Source organism: Erpetoichthys calabaricus, chromosome 7, assembly GCF_900747795.2.
Source record: "Erpetoichthys calabaricus chromosome 7, fErpCal1.3, whole genome shotgun sequence".
Lineage (NCBI taxonomy): Eukaryota > Metazoa > Chordata > Cladistia > Polypteriformes > Polypteridae > Erpetoichthys > Erpetoichthys calabaricus.
This window is the reverse complement of record NC_041400.2, coordinates 145,355,240-145,378,114: the sequence shown is the minus strand read 5'-3', so window position 1 is coordinate 145,378,114 and position 22,875 is coordinate 145,355,240. Positions and strand designations below refer to the sequence as shown.

At 38.2% G+C, this 22,875-nt stretch overlaps 1 protein-coding gene across 1 annotated transcript in view; it reads right to left on the bottom strand.

Annotated features, from left to right (window-relative positions):
- Positions 1–18,065, bottom strand: part of slc30a5 (solute carrier family 30 member 5) — a 46,080-nt gene extending 28,015 nt beyond the window's left edge. The window contains exons 1-7 of the mRNA XM_028805500.2: positions 17,493–18,065; positions 13,335–13,457; positions 13,015–13,081; positions 11,653–11,738; positions 6,668–6,755; positions 5,558–5,645; positions 1,298–1,374 (exon numbers count right to left, since the gene is read on the bottom strand). Of these exons, the coding sequence (XP_028661333.1) occupies positions 1,298–1,374; positions 5,558–5,645; positions 6,668–6,755; positions 11,653–11,738; positions 13,015–13,081; positions 13,335–13,457; positions 17,493–17,563 (600 nt within the window). The 5' untranslated portion in view covers positions 17,564–18,065. The remainder of the gene's footprint in view (positions 1–1,297; positions 1,375–5,557; positions 5,646–6,667; positions 6,756–11,652; positions 11,739–13,014; positions 13,082–13,334; positions 13,458–17,492) is intronic.
- Between the last annotated feature and the right edge of the window lie 4,810 nt (positions 18,066–22,875).

Sequence of the window (22,875 nt, the reverse complement as noted above, 5' to 3'; positions counted from 1 at the left end):
ATACCACATCATCTGTAAAACACGGTGGAGGCAGTGTGATGGCTTGGGTGTGCATGGCTGCCAGTGGCACTGGGACACTAGTGTTTATTGATGATGTGACACAGGACAGAAGCAGCCGAATGAATTCTGAGGTGTTCAGAGACATACTGTCTGCTCAAATCCAGCTAAATGCAGTCAAATTGAGTGGGCGGCATTTCATGATACAGATGGACAATGACCCAAAACATACAGCCAAAGCAACCCAGGAGTTTATTAAAGCAAAGAAGTGGAAAATTCTTGAATGGCCAAGTCAGTCACCTGATCTTAACCCAATTGAGCATGCATTTCACCTGTTGAAGACTAAATTTCAGACAGAAAGGCCCACAAACAAACAGCAACTGAAAGCCACTGTAGTAAAGGCCCGGCAGAGCATTAAAAAGGAGGAAACCCAGCATCTGGTGATGTCCATGAGTTCAAGACTTCAGGCTGTCATTGCCAGCAAAGGGTTTTCAACCAAGTATTAGAAATGAACATTTTATTTCCAGTTATTTAATTTGTCCAATTACTTTTGAGCCCCTGAAATGAAGGGAATGTGTTAAAAATGCTTTAGTTGCCTCACATTTTTATGCAATCATTTTGTTCACCCCACTGAATTAAAGCTGAAAGTCTGCACTTCAACTGCATCTGAATTGTTTCATTTAAAATTCATTGTGGTAATGTACAGAACCAAAATTAGAAAAAAGTTGTCTGTCCAAATATTTATGGACCTAACTGTATATGTTGTTGGTAGCCATATTATTATTTGCACAACCCACACTTTTAATTCACTGAATCTAAAGAACAACTGCAGACAGATAGACCAATTAGACTAGTAAGAATACTTTTTCTAAATTATTTAGCATAATTGTAAAGGTTTGCTATTGAGATTTATAGAACGTTAGTAATCACCTGGTATGTAGTGTGTTCGTGTGTGCCAGGCTAGTCATAATGTGGATTCAAGATATAAATACAAAATACAACTCAAGTATAAAAAAATTCCCAATTATGTCCAAAAATCATAAATTAAATGAAAGTATCATTTTGATCCTTCAGTTTCTGGCCAAAATTATAAATAAACCACATTTCCATATAAAGATTAAATTTTTTCCCACCGACTACTAGAATTATGTTTATTGAAGCACAGATGTTATGGAGGGAAACCCAGTTTAAATGAGCATTAAAATTAATACAAAAATGTTACCTCTTATAGTAGCTTTCAGTCAACATTTGTTACTCTATATGCATTTTAGTAAATTTACTTACAATCAGAATTACATACCTTATGATCTGCTACTCCAAGGAAAGAGATCATAGTGTGCAGTGCATGAGTAAGAGCACTGTCATGATGGCCTTCAGCTGAACATACAACTTAAGGAAGTGTAAAACATCACATGAAATGTCTAAACAGTAAACAGGCCTATAGAGAAATAACAAAAAAACAAATTCCAATTAAAAATAAATATTTAGTAATTCACAAATTGGAAGAAATGGATCAGATATACCACTGAGCAATGCTAGTTGAAAAGAAATGGCTTATGGGGCTTTTCCTACCACAAAAGAAATGTGCTCTGCTTTCTTATTGGTAAAAAGTCTGTCTGTTGCACCTGTGGCAACAGAAGCTATTTAACCAAAAAAATAAATTAGTTCAATTCATAATTTTTCAAAGAGTAATACAAATTTACATATGAGTGATAGTCTTAGAAAATCAAAATGAGCTCACATACTTGATTTAAACATGGGATATACCACATAGATTGAAATCTCTGTAACAATAAGTGTGTTTACATGTGCTTTAATAACCCAGTTATTCACAGAAATCCGTTTTCCAAAATACCATGTTAACCGTTATTCCGGTTACAGAAGCCAGGTTATTGATCACTGAGAAAACTAGTTAACTGATGTACATCTCTCAGCAAATAACTGATTATTTGCCCATGTAAACCATTAACACATTTCTTAAAGCCTGTGAAAATTTTAGTTCTCCTTAACAATCCTAACTTTTCTAACATATACAAGGAATCTCATAGTTACTTATCACTGCATCAATTGCCCGGCAATCAACGCTTTTGTTTTGCAATGTTGTCAACTTGCAGCATGTAGCCTACACTCACTCATCCCCCATTAAGCGAGCCGAAGCCATCATTCAACCAAAATTCAAACAGCTCAAGTTCACGTTGAAGGTTTTATCTAGCAATGAGCCATAAGGAATTATATAGGGAAATATAAATTGTGATTTGAAATGCATACATTTCTTGTGTGTTCCGTGTCTACAGCGATCTGTGTAAATGTAGGATGACATAAGAGATATGATCAAGAAATGTTGTACACATAGCTAGACAGAATTTTTTTCATGTTACAGTAATAATGACATAATGTTGGTTAAGTGTAGAATGTGAAAAGACCAAAGTCCAAATATCAAAAGGTATAACAAGTGTGATTTTATTCAAGAACAAAAACAAATATAAAGAAATTGTTCAAGTGACATGTTGCTGTGAATGTGTAAAAATTCAAATATCAGATGGTACAAAATAAAGATGTTTTCATGCATGTATGTGCTTGCACATTACATTTTCAACCAGTAACATCTGATAGACATACAGGTGTCACAGTGGTAATGCTGCTGCTGCTTTGCAGATTCACGCAGGTGGTATAGAGGTAACATAGCTGCCTTGCAGAAAAGAGGTTACAAGTTCAAATCCTGTGTCTTCCCTGCATGTAGTACTTTGAGTAGTGAACAATTATCATTATATAATAAAAACACACATTTGATATGTGTCTATAACAGTCAGTGTAAATTTATGGTACTTGGAAAAGTCTGAAGAGATAAAAGCAGACAAACGTAGGTGAATCATTTCTTCTTGGTATCTTGATGAGCAAACAGACACCTCAATGTATGAAATGGGAATGGATGTTATTTACTTCATAGCACATGAAATAAATGTATTTATAAAACACAAGAAAATTATTATAGGCTTTACACGTATTTTCTGATTCATGTCAACTGATGAAGTTTAGCTCTTTTTTGTACAGTTTAATGACGTCAGAGCATTTTGCCAAAGGAGACCTCCATGTAAAACAAGAGGTTTTTAAGAAACCAAGTTTCTGCCTTAACCTGGTTATTTACATCATCCTGATTTTGTTTGTGCATGTAAGCACAGTGAATTCTGATATTAGCAGCTACAACTGCTTCTCTTATAACTAAATAAAATCTGTTCACAGGTTATTCTCTTTCTCACAACAAAGAACCATGTGTTCAGTGCACTATGAGATTCTAGAATACTTTTTTTTTTCCTCAAGCTAATATGGATTAAAAATTTTATAAAATAAAAGGGGGAATACTCAGTTTTCGTGTATAGAAAACATATCATGGTGAAAAAATATAGCAATATATTCAGGGAATTAAATATTTAAATATTTGTTGAATTCTGTCGTTAGGTGTTGTCTTTTTGTTTCTGCGTTATTTTTAACTTCCTGATTTTTCTTTTCTTCTTTTGTTTTCTAGTTTGACTATAGTCATTTGTTGTATAAGTTTGATTTGACTCTGACAAGTGAAAAATTTAACTCTTTTTATAAATGTGCATGTGAACTTATTATTCAACCCTCCACTTCAGTACTTTGTGGAGCATCCTTTAGCCTTTATAACTTCTAATAACCGTTTTTGGCAAGTGCTAAGAGCTTCTTAACACCTCTCTGTTGGAATCTTTGCCCATTCTTTATGTGCAAAAGACTCTAGCTCACTGATGCTTCCATGCTGCAACTGCCTTCTTTAAATCCCACCAAAGATTTTCAATGGGATATAAACCTGGGGACTGAGAAGGCCACTCTGGGACATTCCAGGATCTATTTCTCAACCAAGCTTTGGTTAATTTGGAGGTGTGCTTGGAATTATTATCTTGATCGAAAGGCCAATGATCACCAATTTCTGAACAGAAGGCATCATGTTCCCCTTTAAGGTATTTCTTAAAATTGCCAGCTCCTGCAGCAGAAAAACATCCCTACATCATCAATGACCCACCTCTATGCCCGACTGTAGGGATGGTATTTTTTTGTTCATAAGCTTGGACTTTTACACAGCAGACATGCCGCTGGTCCATGTGTCTAAACAGTTCCAATTTAGTTTCATCAGTCCATAGAACTGTTTCCCAAAACTCTGCAGGTCTATCCAAATATCTTCTGGCATATTATAGTCAACCTTTGATATTCTTGTGTTTAAGAGTGGCGTGTATCTTGGAGTGTGGCCAAGAATTCTTTATTTACTCAGTGCTTGTCTTACAGTTGCCACTGAAGCTCTTGTCCTGGCCTTCATCAGGTCATCCTGTAGGTGTTTTGCAGTAAAACTGGGGTATTTCTTAGTTGTCCTGACTAAGTTGTTATGGTCTCTTTATGAAATTTTGGGCTTTTTCACCTCAATCTGGCAGGTTTGCAGGTGTACCATAATTTTTAAACTTGTTTATAATGTTTCCAATAGTGCCTCTTGGAATGTTCAATTTTTGGGAGATCTTCTTATATCCGAAGCCCTTCAGGAGCAATGAAATAACTTTCCACTCTCAAATTTTGTGAAAGCTCCTTAGTCTTACCCATGATTGCAACTCACCTTCAACGTCTTCATTGGTGGTGTTTATATATGCATACCAGTTGAAGCCAATTAAGAATCATTATTGAATTCTCAAAGGCTTAATTATGTTTTAGCTCCACTCTAGCCATAAAAACTAGTAGAATGTTTTAAAAACAGCAATACTGTATAGGGGTTGAACAAATGAGACATGGCTATATTAATAAAATATTGTGATACTCACAAATACTATAGCATACATTTTCTTTATTGATTTTACATATAACTCAACTGACAAAGAAGTCAAACAAAGCAAAATCTAGCTCTTTGAAAAACTTTCATTGGTAAGTCCTTACAATCTTTTGGGGCAGGAGGTTGGATTTTGAGTATTTCTGATTGCAACTGTAAATGCCTCAAAGTAATGAACTAAATTTTACATAACAATTCTTTTAAAAGAAATGCAATGCCATCTATTCCATAGCTAAAGCTTGGCCAACAGCAGATTACGTAATGAGCCTAAAAACACCAGGAAATCATCAATTGAATAACTGAAAAAGAATTGAACTTTCGGAAATCTATATTTCATCCCAAAGCTGTGGTGTGATATTACAACAGCTGGCATAACAAATACCTTGAAACATCAAGGAACTGAAGCAGTGTTATGAGGAGTATTTCATCTCCAGTATGATTTAAGAGACTGATAAATCCATACAGAAAATGATAATTTCAGGTTACAGCTACCAGAGATGATTCTACATACTACTGAATAATGGATGTACTTACTTTTTACAGGCTTGAATAAAAAAAATGCAAAATGCATTCTGGGTTGTATTTAACTAAAAATCATCAAGCCCTAAACCTAGATATGTCATAGAATGCAAAACCCACATAAACAAAAGAGAGTGTACGTTCCCCATATAAATGAAATAGAATATTCAGAATTTAAAATGTAACTTCTATTAGTCTCCTGAAGTAGAAAAAGGATACGATGTTCTGCCATTTTTGCCATAAGGTCATCATTATCGAACAGCAGTAAACACACCACAGCAATGATAAAAAATGCAGCTCCTCTTGTCTGAAAAGACATACAAAACAAATTGTCAGTAAGACCTTTAAGAATTTCTGGGATATAAGCATATTTCAGCTATTCATGTTCAGCTGAAATAAGTTAATCCGATCTGAGACTTGGGAGAAGCAGAGTACAACCAGCCATAAGTGGTATTATAGTCTAGTGAAGTGAAAACACATACATGTAAACCTACATTTACTTAACTTAGGCAACTTAAAGATACCAATCAATCTCACACGCTCATCTACGCGCTCAGAAAACTGGGAGAAAACCCTAGGCAAGAAACAAAGAAAACTAAACTGTACACTGACACTGAATAAACTGGAATTTGACCCACTGTTTCAAATATGTCGGGCAACAGTACCATAGTGACTAGTACCATAAATTTTATTAACAGGACTTAATAAATTATATTTATCTCCTGTTTTTGCCAATCACTTGTTCTATTTCATATACTATATATTCAAGTGCAACAATTACCTATGCCCAGGATCTTCATAAGTATACAGTAATGACCAAAATGCCATCATTCTAGCTTTTGCTTCTTTCTTTCTTTTAACAACTCAGTACGAAAATTCTTAACATTGTGATGTTTTAATTTCTTTTTTGAGTTTTTCCTTTATATGTAGAATTGTACCAAAGTATAACATTGGAAATATAGAATGTTCTACTGAAAACACACAGCTACTGCTTCCATGATTGAATACATGCCATATGTATCATAATTCAACACCGATCCTTAAAACTCACTATAAGGAAATTAGAAAATGATGAGACAGGAGTGGATAGATAACTTTACAATCTTTACTGACTTGCTTTTTCACTATGTTTTTAACATTGGTTTATAAAACAGGACCAAAGCTAAAAAGTTCAATAGACAGCAAAGTGAAGATGATGCTAACAGATTAAACTTTGTAAAAAGACACTCTTGATGGCCATTTAAAATGCAAATACAGTTTGGTTTCTCCTGTGGAAATATTTCTGCTCATTTTTCTAGAGATACTATACATTAAAATATGTAAAAATACCTTGGAAGGTCCACCACCAGAGCTGGTGAAGAGCACACTAAGAAGAGATATGACAACAATGTCGCTGTGTTCAAATAGCAGCAGTGTCCTACAATGTACAAAAAATAAACAAACATACATTATTTAGAGATTAATACACCACTTTCAAAGTTTTCAATTATTTTGAATATTTTTCAGAACTAGTAAAGATACCGATTACAGGCAGCCATTAGATACGACAATGCTAATACCTGACATAATCTCTTATATATATTTCTCTTCTGGTTCGTCCTGCTTCCACTTCAAAACCGGTACCGCCCACACGGCATTTCTCAATTCCTATTCGTCCTCTTCCATGTCATGCACTATACTGGCCTGCTAAGCGTAATACATCCAACAAGTACTCGAGGTGCTGCCACAATGGTAAAGTAGCTTTACCACCTTTGCGGGAGCCACCTGTGTCTTTACAACAGCTTCTTACACAGCAAACATCAGAAGTTAAAAATTATCGTGAACACATTCGAGAATACAACTCTTCTGTGGCGTTTGCTTCCATGGGTGCACAGATAACTCAACCTCCTGGCCATGGACCATACTGTTTTAAAATACACGGGCAAATTTATCACCAAATCTCTACACTATATGCTAACACTTCTACCTCTCCAGGAGATGGACAGTTGTATGTTTTTGACACAGCGCAAGCTACTGAAGTACGCTTACAAAATAAAGCAAACTCTGTATGCAGCGTAAATTTACTTCTCCAGCTAGATTCCATGCCCAGAACCATCAACCCCTTCGCTAAATCATACAAACACATGCATGAAATCGTGCAGTCCAATCCAACAGCATCTGTATGAATGGTTTTTAAGGAAAACCCTAAGCAGGATTTACAACGATACAATGCCCCGACATGTCACACCGATGTTGCAGCGATTTTCGTCGGAGAAGACGGCGAACCGCCTGCTGAAAGGGACATTTGCATCTATCCCATAGGCAACTCCTGTAAACAGATTTCCACGCTCAATATGAATTGCGATCCTGTGGTTTACCCACTTTTACTCCCTTACGGAGACATTGACTGGCACAAAGATCTACAACATGTTCCCGATAAAAGAACCACCAAGCGAATAAGGCTTACTCAATGCCAATTTTATACGTACAGATTAGCAATGAGGAATACATTTAGTATTTTGCACTCCGGCGGCAAACTATTCCAACAGTATGTTGTAGGTGTGTATGTTAAAACAGAGGGCGCGCGTCTCAACTATCTCGGATTACATCAACAAGATCTGCGCGTGGAATAATACAAAGGACTTTCAGACGTAACAACATACGTGTAGGCAAAATGATATTACCGTCCACATTTCCAGGAAGTCCAAGATACATGCAACAAAACTATCAGGATGCCATGGCCATAGCACGTAAATTCGGAAAGCCTCATTTATTTATCACTTTCACATGTAATCCTGCTTGGCCGGAAATTCTACATGCACACTGCGTCTTTCAAGAAGTATTTATTTCTTCTTGATTTCTGAATTCCTTTCTCACCGTTTTCTGTTCCTATTCTTACACTGCCGCTACAGCGGGCGTCGGCTTGTCAAGTGTAATACAAGAGTACACTTAAATTCCTTTCTTACTTGGAGAAAAGTCTATGGGGAAGATAAAAATACAGATTTCATCCAAATTACATTACTTTCATTGACAGACTAAGAACATTTTAGGCATGATAGCTACCTATTAGTATTGTGAATCAAATGCCAAAATTTCAACATTGTAACTTCAACCCAAAGTCACGTAAGACTTCAGTTTTACAAGACTTGCAGGATAATTTGAGTTAAAAAATGAAGATATCTTCCTTTCCAGCACAACTTTCATTCCCCTAGCAGCCCTGAAACAGAGGTTTCAAAAAGAAAAGGATCCAAAACCAAAGATGATCCTAGGGCAACAGAACACCCGGCCTACCTGAATGGCTCCACAAGAGAACTGGGAAACAAAAACACAAACACAGACAAATGCACAAGTCACAGAGTTAAGGTTACTAGAGTGCTTCTTACTACTGGAGTTGGCCGACAGTTTGATTCATGCAGCAGTGAGAAGTCAAGCAAAAGGACACCTTTTATTGACTAACTGAACAGATTACAATATGCAAGCTTTTGAGGCAGTTAAGACCCCTTCTTCAGGTAAGATGTTATCATGCAGCAGCAAATATGTTTCTTAATGTTTAAAGAAACGGATTGATAGGAACTTCAAATGAAAATTCTGAGCTAATTTAATAGCAATAGTGCTCAAGAACAGCCTCTGCCCGAAGTAGCTGAGAGATCCAGGAAAAAACCACACAACACAAAAACACTGTAACATCATTACAGAGAACTGAAGACAAATTATTTGACAAGGAAGACCTATAAAGAAACATCAGCCTTAGGGAAATCCCAGAAAAAGAAGTCCCAGTGGAACTGAGAGAGCAGTAAGGGTCAGTTGCCAGTCCTGTAACGTAGTACTTGCTAAAAGTGAGATATAAATTATGCTTAAATAAAAATTCAGTATGTTTATAATAGGGTTTTTAGAAAAAAATAAACTGTTTTTAAAAAGTGTTTTCCAAGAAAGATGACTGGAGATGGACGGTCACCAAGTCCAATGCAATGATTATGGCCTAAAAGGATGCCTTTGGCAGAACTACAAATAGAACAGACACTGACTTGAAACTGGGAGACCAGGAGCTAAAAAAAATAAATAAATAAAAACACTGTGGGGACAGGAAAGCACTTAAAGAAGGATATGAGCTGTAAATTAAAAAAAAGGAAGAATTAAACAGAAAAATGGAGCCCAGAAACTGGAATGTTTCAAGCCTAATACTATCACACAACACTACAGTTAAAAAAACTTGTAATTTACCATGCCATATGATGCCTAGCAGACAGTAGCAGATTAACTGGATTAGGTTAACTGCTCTTTGTCTTTACTAATTCCAAATGACAACATATCATGCTGGTATTTTTTTGACGAATAATATTGTTCACTGAGGATTTGTTACAATTGTTTTTTTAAATCTATTAGCCAGATCCAATGCAGTTATTTGCATGTAGGTGTAGACAATGAACACCATGTTTTAGTATTTAAATGCATACTGAAGACCAAGAATTTCAGTATGGCGTTCACTTAATAGTGCAATTTTTCCTGTTATATAACAATTAATGGGCTATTGGTATCACTGCCATCTACTACATTCTCATTCTACTCTTAGTATCCTGTAGTGAAAATTGGAGTCATTGCCATTTTGTCAGGTTGTCCCTCCTGGTCCTGATATTAAAATGTGTTATAACCAATATCAGACCCAACAAAAGACCTTTGTTATATACAGTTGTGCTTCCCTTTGACTCTCCTCTGAAGAGTGACAGCATGGGATCCTCAAAGCAACTCTCAAAAGATCTGAAAACAAAGATTGTTCAGTATCATGATTTAGGGGAAGGCTACAAAAAGCTATCTCAGAGGTTTAAACTGTCAGTTTCAACTCTAAGGAATGTAATCAGGAAATGGAAGGCCACAGGCACAGTTGCTGTTAAACCCAGGTCTGGCAGGCCAAGAAAAATACAGGAGCGGCATATGCACAGGATTGTGAGAATGGTTACAGACAACCCACAGATCACCTCTAAAGACCTGCAAGAACATCTTGCTGCAAATGGTGTATCTGTACATCGTTCTACAATTCAGCGCAATTTGCACAAAGAACATCTGTATGGTAGGGTGATGAGAAAGAAGCCCTTTCTGCACTCATGCCGCTTGTTGTATGCAAATGCTCATTTAGACAAGCCAGATTCATTTTGGAACAAAGTGCTTTGGACTAATGAGACAAAAATTGAGTTATTTGGTCATAACAAAAAGCACTTTGCATGGCGGAAGAAGAACACCATATTCCAAGAAAAACACCTGCTACCTACTGTCAAATTTGGTGGAGGTTCCATCATGCTGTGGGGCTGCGTGGCTAGTTCTGGGACTGGGGCTCTTGTCAAAGTCGAGGGTCGGATGAATTCAACCCAATATCAACAAATTCTTCAGGATAATGTTCAAGCATCATTCACAAAACTGAAGTTACGCAGGGGTTGGATATTCCAACAATACAATGACCCAAAACACAGTTTGAAATCTACAAAGGCATTCATGCAGAGGGAGAAGTACAATGTTCTGGAATGGCCGTTACAGTCCCCTGACTTGAATATAGTATCATCGAAAATCTATGGGATGGTTTGAAGCAGGCTGCCCATGCTTGGCAGCCATCAAATTTAACTGAACTGGAGAGATTTTGTATGGAAGAATGGTCAAAAATACCTCCATCCAGAATCCAGACAGTCATCAGAGGCTATAGGAGTCATCTAGAGGCTGTTATATTTGCAAAAGGAGGCTCAACTAAGTATTGATGTAATATCTCTGTTGGGGTGCCCAAATTTATTATGATGCATATTGCATATTTTCTGTTAATCCAATAAACTTAATGTCACTGCTAAAATACTACTTTTTCCATAAGGCATGTCATATATTAAAAGGAAGTTGCTACTTTGAAAGCTCAGCCAATTATAAACAAAAATCCAAAGAATTAAGAGGGGGTTCCCAAACTTTTTCATATGACTGTATATTCAGATTCAACTGCACAGACATGTGTTTTTATCTTCTTGATTGCTAGCTCTCTTCAGGTTTAAAAATTTTATCAAAATAACCTATAAATGCAGTGTGTGTGTGGTGTCTATACAGTGTATATCTTTTGGTAGTTGATTTATGTAAATTTTTCAGTCTTTACACAGTTTGTGCCATTCTGAAAAGATTAGGATTAATCTACAACACAGAGAAAAATAACTGGACAGTAAATTGTGTTGATTTCTTCCTATTCGAAGATATTCAATTTCATGCAAACTACCCCTTTAGGAGTGCTTCAAAAACTATATAAGATGGCAAGTACAGTTTTTAACACATGTAGCTGCACATGTAGATATTGCAAATAGATAAAAAATTGTTACCTTAAAGGTCCACATAGAGTAAGTCCAAAAAATCCAAGTAAGAATATAATGCAACCCACAAAGGCATGTTTTAAGATTTTAATCCACTGAAATACAAAAAGAAAATAATTTTGAAGGAGAAGGATGCAAATAAAAAAAAAAAGGTGATGATGCTCACAACGTTAGTATGCTTAATCAGTTATTATGATTTTGCTTCTAAAATTAATGATGCAAAAAAACATACTGTATGAATTACTATTTTCTTTATTACCTTTAAATCTTAAATTTTTTTATTTTTAATAAATTTGCAAAAACCTCAAGTAAACTTTCTTCACGTTGTCATTATGGGGTGTTGTGTGCAGAATTCTGAGGAAAAAAATGAATTTAATCCATTTTGGAATAAGGTTGTAACATAACAAAATGTGGAAAAACTGATGCACTGTGAATACTTTCCAGATGCACTGTATCTACACTTAGGGCTTCAAATTAAGAAGATGTGCAGGAATCAGACAGTAAAAAATCTTTTTTCAAATTCCTACATAAGAGATCAAATGTACAGTAAGCCAATTTATGAACCTGTCTGGAAAAAATAATGGCAAACTAATTTTACACATAGTAATTACTTCTATTGTGCATACTGCCTCCCAAAAATTATCTACCTACTGCTTAAGTAATGGCTAATGTATACAGAACACAAAACACACACTTAATTCAGAAGCTCACATTATAATTCAAGCACATCACTTTTTACTTTGCCAAAAACACCAAAGTCCCCAAAAACCTTTGCAAAGTAACAATCTTGCTAAATTAAACTAGGCTACATATAAGAAAAAGGGCTAAAATAGAGAAACTTTTGATACTCTGTTTACTGTGATTTTTATACCTATTTTATTTTCTGTATATATCCATTCCTTCCAGTTCTCTAGTTTTGCCTATCTGAAGTATACTATGGAAAATTGCAAATACTTCTAATCTGCTTCACTCCTTCATTATCAGATTAATCCACTTCAGAGTCATAGATGCCAGAGTGCAAAGTGTCAGGTGCAAGGCAGGAACTAGCTCTGGGATACCAATTCTGCACAAAGCACAAATACAGACAAACATTCACATCTACTCACATGTGTTATATCTGAAGTAGCAAATTCACTATTGTTTTTCCTCCTGCATTCAGTTCCAAAATGTATATGTTAGGTTGCCCAGCAACTCTAATTTGGTGAAGAGTGAGTGTGTGTGGGGTTTTGCAATCAACTGGCAGAATAAGTGGTTGGTTCCTGCGATGTTAAACTCGAGAAACTATTTAGATTTAGAAGGATGGGACTAAATACTGCTAGTACGATGTGAGTTGTACATTAATTGCATAAGCTTACAAAAACACATTCTTACCTGATGTTTTGTGACTACTTTTCCGGAAGAGAATGGTTTTTGAAACAAAACCAAAAAAATTGCAGACCTTAAAGAGAAATCCAGTAATTTTCAGATTCAAAAACAGACAATGTTAAATGAACATTAAAAAATGAGAATTTGCACTATAATAACTTCTCTATATTTTGTTTATCAGACTACAAACAGGTACTGTTCATTCTCATGAACATAATATTTTGTTGTAGAGATACAAGCTATTGATTATCACAACTACATTAGATTTGAAATAAATCCAAAGAGAAACAAAGCCAGCAAAATAATAAAAGTCAAAGCAGACTTACCCACATTTAAGTATGAAGATGAACTGAACAATATGAACTACTTTAAGTAGATCATATGACTCAAATATTCCTAAAGCTTTCAGGAATTTTGTAATACACAGCAATATGATGTACCTAGTTAGCCTAGAAAATATAAAAAGAATAATCAATGTATAAAACATAAAACAATGCAACCATTTTAATTTCACATGCACATGCTACCAGGATAGGCAAGCTACCCTGCATGCAACCACACACTAAATTAAATGGTTAAAATATAATGGAAGGCTAAGAATTAACAGCTTACAATAAGAAAAGGATAAAGGTGTATTGGTATTCATCATTAGATTAAGAATAATATAAACAGGCAGACTAGGAAAGGCTCAGAAATGACTTATCAACATTAGATGCTAATAATTATTGAGGGCTAGCCATTGCTGTTTATGCCTATTCTATTTTCTGAACAAATTTTTTCAATGACACTTCTATGGGAAGCCTGAACCTAACCTAGCAGCCTTGACCACAAGGCAGGAACTGAATGGTAGGAATGCCATCCAATCAAAGAAACAATTCTGCAAATAATGACATTTATTCAAATTAGGCCAAATTATAGCCATCAGTTAAATAAACATGCACACATATTGGATGTGAGAGGAAGACTATAGTAACTAAAGAAAACATACTTTGCGAGACCTGGGTTTGTTTCCTGGGTCCTCCCTGTGTGGAGTTTGCATGTTCTCTCCGTGTCTGCGTGGGTTTCCTCCCACAGTCCAAAGACATGCAGGTTACGTGCATTGGCGATCCTAAATTGTCCCTAGTGTGTGCTTGGTGTGTGGGTGTGTGTGTGTGCCCTGCGGTTGGACTGCCCAGGATTTGTTCCTGCCTTGCATCCTGTGCTGGCTGGGATTGGCTCCAGCAGACCCCCGTGACCCTGTGTTAGGATATAGCAGGTTGGATAATGACTGACTGAACAAGCTTCCCCCTGTCCGATGTCTGACTCAAAGAGGTTCTAGGGGAACAAACTTCTTGCACAATATTAAGTGTGGAGAATGTGTAAACCTCACAAAGACAGAGAGCAGACTACAGATCTAAAGCAGGTCCTGGAGGTAAAAAGGTAACAGAGCTCACTGCTATGTCACTACGAAACCTTTCAGTTTTACTTTTTAACTGTTTTTTAAGCAGTCTGCTAAGTCTTCATATTTACGTGTCAACCAACATGTAATTCATACAACATTTACTGACTCAAAATTAATTCCTTGTTTAGTTAGTCAGCCTTTTTTCTGCTTTCTTTCATTGTGTGATTAGAAATTTTAGTAAGTACTAAGGATTCTTCAGTTTCCTCTCACACCTCCAAAACTAGAATGTTAACTCTAGATTGGTCAGGTTTAATGCATGAGTACTCTCCAATGATGGACTGTCATTTCATCTAGTGTTCGCATCTTTCTTTATAACAGCCGGTCACAATTTAGGCTATTGTTCCCAGCAGACCAGCTGTGGAAAAATAGCTTCAGAAAATACAGATTAAAGAAGTAATTAATTTTCTTTCCTTACAAATTGTAAAAGTTATTTTTAACATTTATCTCTCTTAATAGCCACCTTTCAGAGTGACACTTAAAAGCAAATGACAATTTGTCCTTCTTCCGTGTAAATGACTAAAATAAAGCATATATTTTCATTAAGGTAGTTTAAAGCAGAACTTGGTCTATAGTTAGAAAAGTGGCAGGAGAAAAAATATCAATCTGCAGCTGCAGTAATCCATAAAGGAAATATGTCAGACACCAATATTTAAGACAATACCTGGGATTCTGGTACATTTATCACTTTACTTCACTGTTGACTTTTTTTTTTTTTTTAAACTTAATACTTCTACATAACTGACTGGAGTCCATTTCTAAATGTGCTGGTTCAAATTATTTAAAGCAAACAAACAAATGTGCCTAAGTGCATCTTTAGACAGAAAAGTATGGTATCCTATGGGGTAACAGCTGATTTTGTATGACAACAGCGCACAGATTCCAGTACTTCCATCAAGGATATTGCATATTAATTAGAAATGCAAAACTGTTAATTTAGTAATGCAAGAAAAATATTTAAAATAAAACTATTCAATTGACTATTACTGGAGCCATTATTTTCGAACGGTATTTTCAACTACCTTTTATACTCAATAAAAGAAATGTTAAACAACAATAACTTTGATTTCATAAAACAATATGAGAAACAGTAAGCATATCACTTTTACACTGTGACTGGACCCTTAATCAAATGTTACCACAGTACAAAAGTTGTATTTACTGCGTCCCATGGGGAGCCTCAAATCTCAGACACAACTGCACAAACACCAGTCTGGGGTTCAAAAAACCTTTTGTACACAGTAAGAACTTTTTTCCAAAATCAATTTATTTATTTATTTATTTTTTGCTCTGTCTTCCCTTCTTTTAAGCAAGCTTTGTCCATTGACTTCAACTCCCAAAGTGAGATGAAAAGGCTTCTTTTATGCTGGACTCAGGAGTACTTCCGGTGCCACAACCTAAGAAGCACTTCTAAGTAGACTAAACCTGCATGACGCAAGGGAGGTTCTCTCCCAGCAGTGCACTCTGGCGTCACCCAGGGACCCCAACAGTGGTGCCCTCCCAAATTACAAGTTCCACTCAGTTCTGTTTTTGTCCAAACTAGACCCATGCCAGAGGAGCACTACCATCATATTGGGGGATGAACTGTTCTTGACAGGCAGTCTCACCCAGTCCATCAATTACATAGTCTCCCTGACTTGGATTAGAGTCTCCTGGCCATGTAAGGTAACATTCCACATCCCAGCTGGGATGCCAGTCCATTCATTCTGTCTGTCACACTACATAATGTTCTGAATCTACTATCAGTAAGGTTGTACTGTTGTTTCTGCATATTCATAATGTTCTGAATCTACTATCAGTAAGGTTGTACTGTTGTTTCTGCATATTCAAGGACATAGCATGTCTTGATAGGCTGCAAGCAAGCATCTATGGTGACAATGAATCTAATCTTACACAGTTTAGATTTTACACAGTGACAGCCTGTTAAAATCATACAGCCCTCAGCACTCCAACTTCTTAAAGCATGGTAACTAATAATGTGTTCACATTTTAAAAATATTCAAAACATCCACCTAAGCCTCTGGCATGTTAGAAAAATGCAAACAGAGGAAGAGGTGGATCAATCAGACTGATTAGCCATAGAGAAAGAACACTGAAGCTTTGTGACGAGCATTTATACTTGATGAAATATTACTGCAAGCATATGATATAAACTAGAAATAAGTTCAAAACTGCTTTTTATATATATATATATAGAAAATTGAGTCAACTACACTATCCATAGACAATAAATTGATAAATCAGTTCCTTTTGGAAAGTGTGTGTTATAATAATAATCAGATCCTTTTAAATATTGGCTTTACCATCGACAGATCAGCAACAAATGCCATTCCTTCTTGTAATATACTTATTGGAACAGCTGATAAGTTTTTAGTTAAGCTAAAAAGATGTAGCATGACTGCAGAAGCAAATTAATTTAATCAAACCGATTCCGGAAGGGGTTCCAGGCAACTCAACAAAATGCTACCATCATATTGCACCATGCAAAATACTAATTAAAAGCACCTAAAATTACATAAATAAATCAAGCTACAGCAAAGCAAATCTTGCACACTCGCACTGCTGTACTGTAAAAGAATGTTGTATGTTGTAATATGTTGTACTGCAACATATGCAATGACAAAAAACTTAGGAGGTCCCTTCTCAATAGGATTCTGGAAGCAAAACTGACACTGCCATCAGCTACAATCCTGGGATCTGCTGGAACCTTCGATGTGTATTATACTGTCCAAACTAGTGGCAATTCCGGTACTCACAATTATACAAGTTACATAACAAAAAAGGGGGCTTCACCTTCTAGAAACTGTACTCGAATACGCGGTATGTATGGCACGGGACAGCCTCATACTACAGTCATAGTGCCACGTAAATAGTGGCAACAAGCCCAGGAACTAGTACTTGGGTTAGTTCGTTAGTCACTTTGTTAAATGAACAGTTTTAACCAGATTTTTGCCGAGGTGAAATGTTTTGGGCTCAAACTTTCAAATTATAAAACTCACTTAAACTCACCCCGCTTTTACAAAGTAGCTACCCCGGAGTACCTCACCTTGCGTTTTGTACATCCACCGGTCCCAGTTTGCCACTAGAAATGACATTGCTGCTGTATTTTTCATCCATGGTGTATTATTTTCGACCGTCAGACATCTGTTACCTAAAAATCCCATAAATCATTACGCGAGCATTACACATTGAGTGTCTAATGAAGTAATTTAGTGGTTCAGAGTTTGTTTCGCTATAAAGTCTAATAAATAACTTTCACGCAACCTAAAAATTTAAATAATGATATTCAAAATAAAAAACAACACGTATGAAAGTCAAGAATGAGCTTCCCAATATTCAGGCCTCTTCAGCCAGGGCTCTGGAGTGATACTTTACACCGATCATGGAGGCGCCTGTTTCTGCCTCGATCAACCCGACGCGCAGTTTCCAGTTTCCGACATTTCAAGCTGTTTCTTTTCTCAAAAAAACAAAAAGAAAACAAAAACCGTCCATTGGTCGATATGTAATGCAACAACTCTTTACAGTTGCCTAAAAGTAATCCACACTAAATTCATTCATACACCTCATAAACGAATACTTCCGTCTGTCACCGATTTCATTTTTTGCCCAGATTGGATCCAAGCGATGTCTTGGCAAATATCGCCCCCAACTGCATAAACGGAGGAACAACAATAACCGGTATTACACTCTATAGCCTAGAACGGACAAATACAACGTTTTTGGCATTTAACAATTTCATCTTGGGTATTTCACATTTGAGTGAAATAATACGTACACCCCTTCCTGTAATAACCTGCTTTTGATTTTTGATTATTGTTTTTTCATTATAACTTTGACATTCTTTGCCTTCATCTACTTCTTATTCTTTGTCTTTGAAAAAGAAAAAAAAAAACAAAAAGAGAGGACCGATGAGTTAACACTTGTCAAATAAATGGATGGACTTAAATGATCAACTGCCTGCTCTTTCTAAGCTGGCACTATCAAATATTGGCTGATTTTAACTTCCTCACTAAACTGCTGCCATCTTCCCCCACCTATCTGTTCTGTTGTTCTATTAACAGCATGCTAATACTGCAGCTGCCTTGCCCTTTAACCGGGCAGTCTGCGCCTGCTTGCTATACCTGCCTCTTTGTGTCCTACAACTGACTCGGCTGCACTTTGCCAATGCTTTGTTGAACCAGTTTCTAGTCTTGCTAGTGCCCTTCTGCTCAAGTTGTTATGCTTCTAGTCTTCTACTAAACCTGATACTGCCTTTCCAGTTTCCTGTCAAATCAGTACATAGCATGCAAACCTTAAGGTCTCTTGCCCCTGTCCTGTTATCCCAACTGTTTGCCTTGTCATCCAGTGCTAACCCTGATTCTCTTTTACCAGTATTATGGATTTCCAGCTGCTGCCTTCTTCCTGTGCTTGCCAATCTGATTTCTGCCCTACTGTTCTGCCTCTGGCCTGTGACTGTCCTCTTGCTAAATGCCATAGCCTTCATGCCGATGTTGTCACTATACTGCTGAATATGGTAACACATTCCCATATGTATGCTTTCCTGGTAAGTAGCATGTAATCCCTGTTACCACCTTCTATTTATTTATTAACCAAACCACTACCGTGCTGCAGTCCATGGTACCAGCTACTTGTTCAGCAACTGATCCTAGTTACTTTGTCCCACTATCATGTTGACTCAGCTGCTGTGCATCTACTGCCCACCTTTGTTGCAGACAATACTAGTATTTGCCATGTGTTTAAGGAAGAAGCCAACTGAGGACCTGTAAAGTGTCTGTTTCTCAAACTACAGACTCTGATCTACCTATTCTCATGCAGTTGTGCATTTGAGCCTTCCTCCGTCTTTTTCTATGCTTGTTTAATCATTTTCCCATTTCCTCTCAAGACAGTAATAGATACCCTAGCATGAAATCTTCAATTTTTTTGGCAATCTGTCACTTGCAAAAACATTCATTTTGCTAAAGAAAACACACACACACATATGCACACACACACACACACACATGCACACACACACACACAGGAGACTAACATATTTCTTGAGAAAGCTGTTTGATTCTGGCCATTTTTGAACTCAGAACTGAACTTTTGGAATGCCAGTGCCTTACAACCCAAGTGAACAGAATGACAGGTTTCAGTGCTGCTAATGCAATTGTAAAGGTTTCTCTAATAACCAGTTATCATTTCTGCATTACTGATTAAGGATAAGGTAAGGGAATCTGTTCCTCAGAGAGTCGCAGTCAGAGCGGCTGATGGAATGGTCCTTATGGATGACACTGCAGTTGTGACCTGCTGGGCTGGCTACTTTGAGCAGTTGTTCAAAGCTGATCATCCGGTTAGGACGTTGGATATCTCTGGGTCCACGATCCTTGAAGCTGATCCTCCAATTAGCTGTGAACCATCCAATGTCACTGAGATTGCACAGGTGGTGAACCAGCTGAGGGTGGAAAGGCTTCAGGGATCTGTGGTATCCAGGGTGAACTTCTCCAGGCTGGTGGTTAGGCTGTCCTCCTGGCATTGCAAGACATTTTTGCTTCCATTTGGGAGACTGGCATCATTCCAACTGACTAGAAAAACAGGACTTGTCGTCCCTATCTGGAAAGGGAAGGGTGATCGCCTGGATTGCAACAACTACAGGGGGATAACACTGCTCTCAGTGCCAGGTAAGGTCCTTGCTAGAGTTGTTCTCAATAGGATCCGTGATCACTTACTCTCCTACCAGCGACCGGAACAGTCTGGTTTTACACCTAAGAAGTCTACCATCGACCGCATCCTGGTACTGAGGGTTCTCATGGAGTGCAAACGTGAATATCGGAAGAGTTTCTTTGCAGCCTTTGTCGATTTTCATAAAGCGTTTGAATCAGTTGATCGAGCTGCCCTGTGGGACATCCTGAGGGTTCACAGGATCCGCTCGAGGTTGCTGGATATCATGGCCGGCCTGCACACTGGTACTGTGAGTGCTGTGCAGAGTGAAGGCAGAATCTCTGTGTTTTTCCCAGTTGATTCTGGGGTTCACCAGGGGTGTGTTCTTGCTCCTACTCTGTTCAGTGCTTGTATGGACTGGGTGTTGGGCAAGGTCATAGGGTCCAGCGGCTGTGGGGCATCTGTTGGTGAAGAAAGATTCATTGATCTTGACTTTGCTGACAATGCTGTTATCTTCACAGAGTCAATGGAGGCTCTGATCGGGGTTTTCGAGAGACTGAACGATGAGCCTGAGTGTCTGGCTTGCGAGTGTCCTGGATAAAAACCAAGATCCAGGCCTTTAATGACCTCTTGGGCACAGCCATTATCAGTGTGTCTGTTTGCGGAGAGAGTATTGACCTTGTTTAGAGGTTTACTTACCTCTGCAGTGACATTCATGTCTCTGGTGACTCTTCCTATGAAGTCAGTAGACAGATTTGGAGAGCATGGGGGGGTCATGAGGTCACTGAAAAGGGGAGTGTGGCGCTCCCGATATCTATGCAAAAGGATAAAGGTCCAAGTCTTTACAGTCCTGGTGCTTCCTGTCTTGCTATATGGTTGCGAGACATGGACGCTATCCAGTGATCTGAGACGAAGACTGGAATCCTTTGGTACTGTGTCTCTCTGGAAAATCCTTGGGTACCATTGGTTTGACTTTGTGTTGAATGAGTGGTTGCTCATGGAGTCCTGAATGAGGCACATTACCTGCATTGTGAGGGAGCGTCAGTTACGGGACTATGGCCATGTGGCTCGTTTCCCCGAAGGTGATCCAGCTCGTAAGATTCTCATTGTTGGGGACTCCAGTGGCTGGACCAGGCCAAGGGGTCGCCCGTGTAACACCTGACTGCGGCAGATAGAGGCTCATTTCCAGAGGGTGGGACTGGACTGCGTGTCTGCCTGGGGGGTTGCCAACCTGGATCCCAAGTTGCTTCGTCGTGTAGTGGGTGCGGCAACGGATCTGTACCAGTGCATGCTCCCTGACTTGACTTGACTTAAGGGAGTTGACCATTAGCATACTGAAGGAATGGCTGCTGAAAATGATTCTTTTACTTATATATGAATAAAAAATTATAAACTGGTCATTTCATGCAGTAATAGCCATTTGCAACACTAGTAACGTCTTGGCTGTGTTTTAAAAATCAATTTAATTATATAATGATTGATAAAGTTTTAGTTTCTTTCAAAAATATGAACATTTCTGGGTGTGTTCAACCTTTTTACTGGTAATGTACTGTATATACTGTATATTCTCATGGACACCAGGTATGGGCTGGCGTTCTGGCTAGGATGGTTCAAGGTTTCTTACCTGTCTGGGAGGTCAGTTTAAAAGGAGAGCAGGAGGGAGACTAATTGCATGGACTATTTGCTCCCCCGATACAATAGGTAGCAGTGTTCCTGCGCTATGATGTCTGCATGGATACCCACAGGGCAGGCTGGGAATTGCAGTGCCATGAGACAGCCCTGTTGTGGTCCATGGGTGCTGACTATTCCCACTCTAAAGAACTTTCCCCTGACATACTTCTTGGATGCAATGTGGAGGCACAATCCATCCATCCATTTTCCAACCCACTGAATCCGAACACGGGTCACGGGGGTCCACTGGAACCAATCTCAGCCAACACAGGGCACAAGGCAGGAACCAATCCCGGGCAGGGTGCCAACCCACCGCAGAACACACACAAACACACCCACACACCAAGCACACACTAAGGCCAATTTAGAATTGCCAATCCACCTAACCTGCATGTCTTTGGACTGTGGGAGGAAACCGGAGCGCCCGGAGGAAACCCACACAGACATGGGGAGAACATGCAAACTCCACGCAGGGAGGACCCAGGAAGTGAACCCGGGTCTCCTAACTGCGAGGCAGCAGCGCTACCACTGCGCCACCGTGCCGCCCTGGAAGCATAATCCTACTGTAAAATACAAAAATTATTTTCTGTTTGAACCCAGGACTGTGCTGTGTATTTGTGTTTGAGGGTTTGGCTCACAGCTACAACACCCACTGGTCACAATATATATATGGAATGGCTTTGAAGGTGGTGGTCACATGCAATTGCTCTCTCCTTATCCTTCCTGACTGATTCTTCTCTAGTTTTGCATATTGCTAGTGTCCTCGTCACTACTGGTAGCATGAGGAGGTACCTGCAGCTAATTCATGTTGCAGAGGTAGTCCAGCTCCTCCAGGATGGCACATCCATACTTGCTATTACAAGGAGGTCTGAAGAGCATGGAGGAGATACCAAGAGACAGGCCATTAAATGATGAGCTGGACAGGACCATAGAAGGGCATCAACCCAGCAACAGGACCAATATCCACTTCTTTGTGTGAGGAGGAACAGGAGGAGCACTGCCAGTGCCCTACCAAATGACCTTCAGCTGGCTACTGGTTTGCATGTTTCTGACCAAACTCTGTCATACACTAAAGCACCATGTCTGCTAGCCTGCTCAACCCTAGGACTTTTGAAATG